Raw genomic sequence first — 12,213 nt, forward strand, 5'->3', positions numbered from 1 at the left:
TTGGTGTTTTTTATTTTAGCCATTCTGACAGGTGTAAGATGGTATCTTAAAGTTGTCTTGATTTGCATTTCCCTGATCGCTAAGGAAGTTGGGCATGACCTTAAATGTCTTTTTGCCAAAATGGCCTCTTTCTATCCCATAGATCTGGCTGGGAAGACAGAATTGGAGCAATGCCAAGCAGATGCTGTCGTAGACACACTGGACGATTTCATGTCGCTTTTTCCGTGGGCAGAGAAAAATCAGGATGTAAAAGTAATGTGATAAGCTTACTATTGTAACTGGGGCTAACCATGTATCACTGCTAGAAATTGCTTACAGGGCTTTACAAAGTTATTTTTAATTCATGTAATATGAAATATTATATATATGGAATATATACCTTTAAAAATGAAGGCAAGGTCAATGATTTCCTGCTGTTCTTTGTGCTAACCCTGCTTCAAACACTCTTTAAAAATGTCTGTGCATGTGAACCTTTGGGAATGCATGTACGCCATGTGCATGCAGGATCCTGCCCAGGCCACAAGAGGGAGTCCCTGGAACCAGAGTTCCAGATGGCTGAGGCAGTCCTGTGGGTGCTGGGAAGCAAATGTGCAGAAGCAGTAAGTGGTTTACCCAGGAGCCATCCCTCCAGCCCACAGATCCAGCTTTTAATACTTTCTGCTATTCTCTGCCATTTACACACCTTCCTTTCTCCATTCTTCCTTTTCTTGTCTTTTTAAAAATTTGTGTGTGCACATGTGTGTCTGCACATGTGTGTATGTATGTGTGTGCACGTGTGTGCACATGTGTGTGCGCATGTGTGTGTGCACGTGTGTGTGTGTGCACATGTGTTGCTGTACATACCCACGCAAGTCCCAACATGGATGTGAGGTCAGACGATAACCTTCAGGAGCCAGCTCTCTCTTTCCACCATGTAGGTCTCCAGGACTGAACTCAGATCATCGCATCTGGTGGCAAGTGTTTTTACCTACTGAGTCATGTCACCAGTTAATGCTCTCTCTCTCTCTCTCTCTCTCTCTCTCTTTCTTTGAAATAGTTCATCATGTAGACTACAGAATGTGTGTTATTATATTTCTGTAGCATATGCAAATATAATTTGATTTACCAATTGTAGAAAGTTCTTATAGACTTCTTAAGGAATCTGTAAGAATTTGTCTTTTTTTTTCTCTTCTTATTAGACAGTTTTTATAGCTGAGGCTAGCCCCTAACTCACTATCTAGCTGAGGATGACCTTAACTTCTGGTCCTCTCAAGTGCTGGAATTACAGGAGTACAGCACCACATCCAGCTGGGAATTTATCTCTTCCTTTGTCATCTTCTCTGCTCCTTTTTCCCTAAGCTCTCTACATGGTGATAATCAAAATCTTTGAGCTAAAATAATCTTCTAGGATTACATAGCTTTGTATATGCAAATACAGACTGTGCATGGTAGTGTTTCAGTAATACTTTCTTTCTTACTTTTTCTCCTCAAAGTCAGGTTTTTACCTTTGCCTAATTCATTTTACTTTTTTTTTTCTAGAAACTTTCTACGCTGTCTGGTAGACATTTCCCTCAAAGTCAGTGATATCAGCCTGCCTTCTCTTTCCAGAGTTTCTGGGTGCAGCTGCCTCTCTGACACTTTGCTGAGCTTTCTGTACTCAAGGCCTTCCCTGCCCTGCAGCCCCATGGGTCTCTATAGAACCTTTGTCTCGGGCCTTCCTGTGACACCATCCCTGCCAGGCCTTGCTTCTGGGACTGAGTCTTGTTTCCTGGGTGATGGCCACTTTCTTGTGTATGTCATTGTTTTTTTTGAGCAGGTCCTCTAGGATTTCAAAGATCACATCATTAAGAGAAGGTGTGGTAACAAGATGCACAGGCTTCTCCATCTTGTGTTTCTGCTTTGGTTTCCCTGCGCACACTGTGCACACTTATTACCATCCTGAGTGTTTCTTTCGGCCCTATCCTGGTTCAGCTCTTGTGATTGTGAAAATCATCTTCAATAGCTTTAATGATTACAGAAAATCAAAAGTTTGATGCTCTATTAGTTTGCAACTTCTCCAATTGAATTTTTATCCGGTTTCATAGTTTGGTTGATGCTTTGGTTATTTTTTGGGTTAGTTTTTGGTTAGTTTTGTCAACCCTATACAAGTTAGAGGCATCTGAGAAGGAACCACAATTGAGAAAAGGATGCCTTGATAAGATTGGATTGTAGGCAATGCTGTGGATCATTTAAATTAGTGATTGATGGGGAGGGCCCAGCTGGTTGTGGCTGGGGCTATTCCTGAGCGGGTGGCCCTGGATGCTATAGGAAGACAACGCTGAGAAAACCATAGGAGTGAGCTAGGAAGCGGCATTCCTCCCCTCGCTGAGTTCCCGCTATAGTGCCTACTACCAGATCCTGCCTTGAGTTTCTGCTCTGTGTTCCCTCAGTGAGAGTGTAACCTGAGAGTTATCAGATGACATGAGCCCTGTCCCTCCCTGAGTTGTTTTCGATCACAATGTTTATGACAGCACTAGAAACCCTAAGAGAGCTGGTGGGTAAGGAATCCTGTGTTAAAAGCAATGTTTCATTAGCACCTGAAGATACCACAGGCTCTCAGCTGTTGACAAGTTTAAGCCAATCTAACTATTTTCTCTAGAGTTCTTAAATGTTTAAGGTGATGTGTTTTGCTGTATATAGTGGCACACACCTTTAACCCCAGGACACTGGAGGCAGAAGGAGGCAGATCTCTTTGAGTTTGAGGTCAGCCTGGTCCACATAGGAAGCTCTGGGCCTGCCAAGGCTACATACTGAGAGCCTGTCTCACCAAATAAACAAGCCAAAGAAAGAAATAGAATGGCAAGTTCAGGCACCATCTTTTTCCTTTCTGTGTGTGTCTGAGTGTACGTATGTGTTCACACACCTGTGTGGGTCAGAGGTCAACGTCCAGCTGCTTCGTCCATGCTTCCTCAGCTTACTTATTAGGACAGTTACTCCCTGAATCTGAAACTCACCAATTCAGCTAGACCGACAGGCCTACAAACCCACATCCTTCCATTTCTGCTCTGCAGTGCTGGGCAATAGCTGTGTATTAGAGAACCTGGTTTCTCCATGGGCATCCGGGACCTGTGGTGGTTGAGTAGGAATGGCTCCCACAGACTGACGTGATTGCCTACTTGGTCCACAGGGAGTGGCTCTATTAGGAAGTGTGGCCTTCCTGGAGAAAATGTGACCCTGGAAGCAGGCTCTGAGGTCTCATACGGTCAAGCTATGCCCAGTGTGGCACATAGTCTCCTTCTGTGCCTGTGGATCAATATGGAGAATTCTCAGCTCTTTCTCCAGCACCGTAGTTACCTATATATTGCCACGCTTCTTGCCATGACAATAAATTAATAATAATAATAATATAATAATAATAATAATAATAAATAAACCACCTCTGAAACTGTAAGCCAGCCTCCGCTAAATGAATCCTTTATGAGACTTGCCACGGTCATGGTGTCTCTTCACAGCAGTAGAAACCCTATGAAGACAGGATCCAAGTTCAACTCTCCAGGCTTCAGCAGCAAGCATCTTATCAACTGAGCCTTCCTCCCAGCCCAGCATCATCTTGTCTGGGTCCATTCAGCCTGAGATGTTTGAGAAAGTCAAAGAAATACCTCTCTCCATTAATTAATCTTCTTGTTTTTCTCACGCAGAACGCCTGTTGTTGAGAGGCTGAGATCTTTTATATCTCCCATTCTTTTCACTTTTGTACTTTCTGAAAGAAACCCCCAACCAGAGTTCTAAATTTCCACCTCTTAGGAGAAGGTTGAAGGGAAGGGGAGGGGAGAGGCAGGAAGGGGAGCAGAGGAAAATGTAGAGCTCAATAAAAATCAATAAAATTAAAAAAATACCTATCAGGTTTTAAAGTGGAAAATCTTTTATTTCTTGACAATTTCATACATGTATGTTATATGTATTTTGATCATATATACTGCCTCCCACCTCACTGGGCACTGCTTGAGATATCTCTAGATTCTTTTTATGTGGTGCTTTGTTTTGCTTGTGAGGATATTTTATGATTATTTTATGAATATACTGTCATCTGCCCTACCATTGCTTGCCTGTGCCAAATTCCTTTCCTTCCAGTTTGCTATAGTCCCTATCAGGGTTCGGCCACCCTCTGGAATCCACGGTGGGCTGGAGTATTGTGGTTCATGGGAAGTTGTACGTACGTGAATCGTTTATTAATTTGAATGTCGCTTTCCTTATTGGGGTTCTTCCAATGTCTCCGCCTCCCAGTGTCTGCTGTTGTGATGGGAAGAGAGCCAGAGAAAACTGTCATCTAGACATAGTGAGAAGAGGCAAACCGTGGCTTTGGAATTCACCATTCAGTGTGAATATGTGCACACCATTCTTCTATTCTTAATACATTTTCTACGATACCCTCTGTCCCGGAAGCTATTTAGCCCCTCTAGCCTCCTGGAGAGAATGATGAGATCATGTCCATTAGCCTGAAATGAAGGAGAAGCCTCTTGAAGCTGCTTCTCTGGCCGTTCCCGCCAGCCTCAGCTTCCCGCCCCCTCAGTTCCGGGCTGTATTCTGACTGTACACAGGGTTAGTTGCCACCTTTTGCTCTGGTCCTCACTCCCCTTTTCCACCTCCATATAGGTTTCATCTTATAAAGCATGTGCACTAGTATTGAATTAGGATGGAAATAAACATATACAACTGTCAAACACATCACCTTTATCCAATTTCTTTATTCCAGTCCTCTGCTGGCTTCCTCTGGGATACTTGCCACAATCTCATCTTAGAAATGTAGTTGGCACATGACTTCTTTAACAGAAAGCATCACCATGGCAAGTAATAGGTTTATTATTTAACCAACCAATTGTCTTAGTGCCCTCTGATGGCCAACACTGTTCATTGACTCGTTGCCAGAATTCTGCCTTACCAGATCCTACCGCCAGGGGATGCTCTCATCCCCTTGACATGCTATCTCCAGGGCAAAGCTGTCATTGCCAAGCTATCTTTCCAGACAAAGAAGCAACCAGGGTAGTTTGGAAGGTTCTCAGAGTCAAACAAAGGTAAGAATGTGACTTGAGTTCACCTGGAAAAACTCTAGAACCTATGGTCTGTTCACACGAAGCTTGACTGCTTCAACACTAGTTGAGTCTGTGGGAACTGCCACAGGGCTTATTTCCCAGGTGAGGCATGGGGGGGCTCACAGGTGTAAATACCTTGGGTTCAGGTGTTCAGATGGGAAGTACTGTGAAAGGTGGCCACTCTCAGGCTGCATGGTCATAACTCCTGGATGGATGTGATGTACCAGCAGCTGCCCTAAACTCTTGGCACAAATAAGAATTATGAATGAAAGGGACAGCCCAAGCCCAACGTCACAGACCAGAACAACCAATGTGACTTTCATAATTTTCCTTAAACCCCTGCATTATAAACACTATCTCCATGGTTAGGAGCTTCTTATTGGAGATATTTGGACATAAATATACTATTTATATAAATAAGGTGTGTTAGGAATATGAACAGAGAGGAGAGAGAGAGCGCGCGCACACAAAGACTTGAAAAGCTCAGCTTTGATGACATAAATGTAAAACAACTTTTTGACATAATGCGTTTGGGCTCTGGGGTCTTACACTGGGCGAATCACATTGCCTTCTTCCCACTGACATTTATTTCCGTTTTCACAGTTCAGTCTCTTTGAGTGTGAAGTACAGGTATGGACGCTCCTTTGAAGCACGTTGAGAGCATTCAACGGCAGTGTATATACATATGACAAGGTGGAAAGTGTTTACTAAGCATCCGCTATTATTAATATGTTACAACGTTGTGTTAATTTGCCCTTTTATTTGTCAGCTGTGACGCCTATTTTACATATCATTATAAACACATGGACAAATATGTCATGCTCTCCAATATAAAAAGAAAGTGTATAAAGGTTTTAGTCCAGTATGTCAAAGACCACTCTGCTAGGCAGTCTGCCACCTTCTCAGCTTGCCTTTCTCTGTTTTCTGTCTCTCTGTGGCTGAGGAGCCATGACAGAGGACATGGATACTCTCCCGGAGGAGAGCGTCTCTGGCCATTGGTGATAGAACTAATACTCTAGCTTTGTGAGGAACACAGTAGTCGAGGCTTTTCCATATCTCGAACCATGTTCAGAAGACACAGAAACCCAGATTCAGGTCCAAATTATGCAAAGGAAAATGTAGCAGAGGCATTGACAATAGCTACGGAGTACTCCATCAATGAAAAGTTTGTTTTGAGCTGCTTAGGCAGCAAGGTCAGTTGCTGCCACCTTGTGGTCAAGTAGAAATTTCAAACTCAGAGTAACTGAAGTAAGATGGGAGTACAAACATTCTGTGGGGTGAGGCCTAGTCTTGCTATGCAGCCCAGGCTGGCTTTGCTGCCCTCCTGTCCCTGCACCAGAGTGCTGGGAATACAGGTGTGGGCCACCACACAAGTCTCACTGAAAATAGTCATTATATCTGCTCGAAAAAAATGCAGAAGATATTTCTGTATTGGTCGCTCAAGGCCCATTTCCAATCTTAAAGGATTAAATGAAATGTGTCTCTGAACATTGGTCACTAGCACAGCTTTTGAAATTATTGCGGGCATTTATTATTTGGCGACCCAATGTGTCTGTCTATATTCATTTCCTTGCCTGGCGATCAGAGTGGAGATAGAAGACATACAGGACAGAGGTAATTCTTATATTTCAGTTTCAACACAGAATAGCACTCACTGCTAGTGAGAATTTGGAAATAGTGAGAAACAGACAACCTTTTACATCCTTTTGGGTGCTTTCTTAGTCCTTCAAGCCAAAGAATAGCCATCTAGAATGAACAGACAACACATATGGGGCACAGGATGTATAGTTCAGTAACGGTGTGTTTATCTAGCATGCACAAGACCCCCCCACACACACACACACAAACACTTAAAACAAAGGATATAACTATTAAACTTCATGTTATTTAAACAATGTGGTTGTGACCATTAGAAAGCATGACCTTCGCAAAGCCACATCAGGTCCCCACTGTGTACAGCTGTCCAAGAGATCCAGGCTAGCCTCGACTAATTAATGTTCATATCTGATGCAAACTAACCCCAAAAGTGTTATTTCCAGGACAGTTCTTTGTTGTTGCTAGTGTTTATCTTGTAAGAGGGAGTCTTGCTATGGTGCCCAGGTCTTACAGTCCTCAGCCTCCCAGGCAGATGAGCTTGCAGGTTGTACCACAGTGTCCAGCAGGTACAACCACTTCTCACTAAGAAAGAGGCACTGAATAAATTACTTTGGCCTTCCAATTCAATAAAACATACACGTGTAACAAAGGGGGCATCTGTCTTGACCTTCTCTTCCTTTCTCGGGATAATATTTGCTTATAGCAGTGAACTTACCAAAAGGGCAGGGTTGGTGTGTCCTATGTATGATATGCAAGGCAGACAGCGCTCATGCTAAGGCCCCACGGGTGTCATGATTCATTAGAGCCTTTTATATCCCACAAGTGCAATAATGAGGGGGGGAAACCGAAGTGGAGTGTCCAGCCGTGGAGAACCCAGCACATCTACTTCCTTTCAGCTGTTATGTAACTTTAAGGGCCCTGTGTTACCAGGAAATTTTAGAGGTCAAAATTTAATAACCTTTCATTACAATAAACTAAGATGAAAAATCATGGGGGTTTCTCATAAAAGCAGACTTGATTTACCAGGACTTGCCTACGTACCTCTTGAGTATTTACCAAAGGCCACCGTATCAGCACACCACAGAGACAATTGTGCACCATTGTTTATGGTGGCACTGTTCACAGTAGACAAATGACAGAAACTACCAGTCTAAAATGCTGGTAATATGCAGGAAATATGACATATGTATGTGTATAAATATGTATGTATATAAAATGTTTGAAATACCACAGGTGATGAAACTACATAATGAAACTGGTAACAAAAATATTTTAAAGTGAGTAATAGCGTGGGTGAGATGGCTCAGCTTGCTGCTATGCCTGAGGACCTGGGTTTTGTTGAAATAAGAGTGGCGGAGCTGCGTCCCTAGCACCCTGCCACCCACATGGCTAGTTTAGCTTATGTCCCGAAATAATTACACGGAAACTGTATTCTTTTAATCACTGCCTGACCCATTAGTTCCAGCCTCTTATTGGCTAGCTCTTACATATTGATCTAACCCATTTCTATTATTCTGTGTGGCCCACAAGCTGGCTTACCAGGAATGATCTTAACCTGCATCTGCCTGGCGTGGGAGAACCATGGCGACTCACTGACTCAGCTTCTTTCTCCCAGCATCCTGTTCTGTTTTCTCCGCCTACCTAAGGGTTGGCCTATGAAATGGGCCTAGGCAGTTTCTTTATTAATAAGAAATCATTCCCACATCAGGGTTTGATCCCTGGGACTCACTTGGTGGAGAGAACTAACTCCTGAAAGCTGCCTTCTGGTTTCCACACAGGCACTGCAGCACATATATGTGCACACACACACCCTACACACAAAATAAATGTACTTTAAAAACCTGAGTAATAGATGATGGGGTCTCTCTGCGGTCATACTGAGGAAGAACAATGCCTATCTACTCTCATCCCTTCTGAGCTGCTGTTCAGACCACACTGATTCTTCCCAACCTTTATGAGGATATGTGCTCTCTCCTAGGAACGGACCTTCAAGGACTTGCTCACATGTCATGCGCCTCCTCTTCTGAAAGATTTGGACACATACTTAGGGGACAGAGAGTGGTTTATTGGTGATTATGTGAGTACATGCATGTTTAAAAATACCAGCACTTGTATTTAGATAAGATGATGAACGAAAACCTTACAGAGCAAAATGTTGTTCTAGCCAGGCATGGTCATGGTCATAGGTCTGCCAGCCTAGCACGTGAGAGGTTGCACAGCAAGTCAGGGCCAGCCTGGGTGACCTGAGCCCTGTCTCAAAAAGGAAAGAAAAAAGAACGGGGTGGCAGATATTACTCAGAAACTATAATAAAAAGAGAAAGAGAAAAAAAAAAAACTAAACTTCCCTAAACTTACTCTCTACACAGATCTGATCTGGAGTCATGGAACACTTTTCCTTTTCTAAATTGTCCTTTCCCTTCCCTATTTCATGAGTATTTCTAATAACTGATTTTTTTTAAAAATTCCTATTAAAATCCCTTTGTAAACCACTCCATTCCCATTCCTGAACGTTCTCTCTCTCTCTCTCTCTCTCTCTCTCTGTTCTTCACCGTTCCGAACTAGACATGCCACACTTCCAGCTAAAACCTGCTAAGACTGGCATGTCTGGACCCCTGGTACTACACATCAGCTCTTAGGAAGTTCCCCTGCACACGTTAGTCATTCCACTTTCCCTTCATCAGCCATCTCACTGTTTACTCTCTGCTAAAACAAAATTCCAGACTGGGGATGAGCTGCACTGGCATTGGAAGGCCCTGATTTTGATCCACAGAACTACAAACATCAGATGAGGTCATTGCATTCCAGCTTGCTCTCTACTGTCCCTAACACACCTAGATGTGGGCACGACACACAATAGGTACTTGATGAAGATTTCTTAGCTGAAGTGTAAATCCTCTGAACAGCAATTCTCTCTTAGAGGACAGCAGCCACACACAAACTGTGCACACATGCATAAAGTATGCACACACAAGCAAGCTTAGTCCATACTTAAATTACACTTTGTAGCCAGCCTTGTGGAAACATTCTACCCACTTCAGGCAGCCCCATCTCCAGAGGGAGTTCCAGAAAAACATGCTACAGTGTCAGACTGTCTCCAACAGCAAAAATTCACTCTGCTAATGTGATCATAGAACCAATGTAATACTCCAAAGATAAAGTTCAACTAACAATAGAGAACACTCAGCTGACCAAGGTTTAAGGCTGGCTGTACCCTTCACCTTGGCCAACTTCAATATTCCATTAAGGGCCAAATACCTATATAGTTACTTGTCTTTATATGTTGCAAAGATAATGGATTTTACCCAAAATCTTTTCCTTGGAATTATAGACCCTGGAGGGATAACTCATACACTGTTTATTGCTTTATACCTTACAACACAAAGAAACAAGGTAGATAACATAAGAATAATCTCAGACCCCCAGCAGGACAGGTGTGGAATCACTGTGGCATACCAAAGAGCACAGTATTCTCAATTACAAGAGTTAAAGTATGTACTCTGGCACATATACACCTGGAACAAGCCTGCTTTGCTTTGTCATACAAAGGGCTTTGGGAACAGATGGAAATCTGTACGTTACACCCTTTGAAAATGTATTGTCAAATTGGACCTGGCTTCAAGACGGTACAGCACTGGACTGTATGCTGCGAACCACCTATCTCAGGCACCACTATCAAGTCACAGACAGTATCCCCGTGTCCCTCGGGCACAGTGTTGCTTGTCACTTCCTGATTTTATCACACACTCAGCTCTGTACTAACAGAGAGTTGTTTTTAAATTGAAACATTTTTTAGAGTAAGAATTTAAGCTTACTTTTGGAATGCTCACAGCTTTTTATATTCAATAGCAAGTCTTGTTTTTCTTTGAAACAGGTAACTTGGGCAGACTTCTACTGGGATATCTGCAGCACCACGCTGTTGGTCTTAAAGCCTGACTTGTTGGACATCCACCCCAGGCTGGCATCATTGAGGAAGAAAGTCCAAGCTATCCCTGCCATTGCTGCCTGGGTACAAAAGAGGCCCCAGACCAAGTTCTGACACAGGCCCCAGCACCAGATGAGAGCGACAACAGCCTGCCAGACAATCCACACTTCTTACTACCAACTGGACTCTTTGTTGTAGTCTGCTTGCTATGATTGTTTTGTTTTTGTTCCTGTAGGCATTCAGCTTACAGTATTTTACTCTTTTCAGAACTTTGTACTTTTTATAATTGGAAATAGTTCATAATACATATTCCTTTGCATTGATTTCAACATGCATGGATGCTTTAGTAAAAATACTACTTTTCTGGCTAGTGTGTCAATTAGAACATCATTTTAACTACAAGAAATGAGGTGAGGCCAGGCGATGGTGGCGCACGCCTTTAATCCTAGTACTTGGGAGGCAGAGGCAGGCGGATCTCTGTGAGTTCGAGACCAGCCTGGTCTACAGAGCTAGTTCCAGGACAGGCTCCAAAGCCACAGAGAAACCCTGTCTCAAAAAAACAAAAACAAAAACAAAAAAATGAGGTGAAATAAAGATTTTGAAGGTAGATCTTCAATCAACAAATCGCTACACTAAAAACCAATGCCGATAATGCTCAGTGGCCAACCATGTCACTGGTCACCACTGTGTTATTCAGGTATACACCAAAACATATAGGTTGCTTCCCCAAAATACACGTCTGACATGCCACAAATTGGGTACTAAAAAAAGAGAATTCCTAAAGATTTAAGTACAGACGTTAGAGTTTAATTCAAATCCAACAGAAGCAGAGTTACAGAAAATGAACGCTGACTGTGAATTCAGCACTGCCATAATTCAGGAGGCTGTAGACAAAGGGGCTTTATCAGCTCACTGGCAAATACACAGGATGTGACATAGAAAGTTTGGTGGCCGAGACAAGGGACAGTGGGTTACAAAAATGAGACATCAGTGGAATGAGAAGGCAACTCACAGACTGGGAGCATTCAACTAATAAAGGATTGTTCCTGAAAACGAAGACCTGCGAAAAGTTAATAGTAAGGAAATAAATATCCTGGTTACAATGTCAGCCAAGAAGCTGGCACCTAAGAATATATACAGGTGGCCATGAGCATGTGAAGAGGCACCAATACAACAGCCTCAGGGAATTAGAATAGCAGCGCAGACATCAAAGAAACACTGGAGAGGCAGTGAACTAATGGGAAGTAGGAATAGCTGTTGGCAGAATGCAGAAGGTAGCACAGTGTGGCCTAGTTTTCCACAAAACAAAATGTCTTACTCTGTGGTTTTCACCCAAATGACCCAAAAGCATGCCCACACTAAGCTTGAACACACATGCTGAGTGTTCCATAGAGCTGTCAAAACTTAAAAACTGTTCAGCAGGAAACTGAGGAATAAAACTTGGCCAGGAGGTTGCGGTGCATGTCTTTAATCCCAGTACTTAGGAGAAAGAGGCAGGCAGATCTCTGTGAGTTCAAGGCCGGGCTGGTCTACAGAACAAATTCCAGGACAACCAAGATGGTTATACATAGAAACCTTGTCTCGGAAACTACCCCCAAAAATGGAGAGAGGAGAGAGGAGAGAGGAGAGAGGAGAGAGGAGAGAGGA

The 12,213-nt window shown here is 43.0% G+C and overlaps 1 protein-coding gene across 2 annotated transcripts in view; it reads left to right on the forward strand.

Annotated features, from left to right (window-relative positions):
* Positions 1–10,907, forward strand: part of Hpgds (hematopoietic prostaglandin D synthase) — a 164,686-nt gene extending 153,779 nt beyond the window's left edge. For both annotated transcript variants that reach the window (XM_026786015.1, XM_013351289.2), the window contains exons 4-6: positions 143–252; positions 8,623–8,721; positions 10,516–10,907. In XM_026786015.1, coding sequence (XP_026641816.1) covers positions 143–252; positions 8,623–8,721; positions 10,516–10,680 — 374 coding nt within the window. In that variant the 3' untranslated portion in view covers positions 10,681–10,907. The remainder of the gene's footprint in view (positions 1–142; positions 253–8,622; positions 8,722–10,515) is intronic.
* Positions 10,908–12,213: the final 1,306 nt, after the last annotated feature.

This window comes from Microtus ochrogaster, linkage group LG3 (genome assembly GCF_000317375.1).
Source record: "Microtus ochrogaster isolate Prairie Vole_2 linkage group LG3, MicOch1.0, whole genome shotgun sequence".
NCBI lineage: Eukaryota > Metazoa > Chordata > Mammalia > Rodentia > Cricetidae > Microtus > Microtus ochrogaster.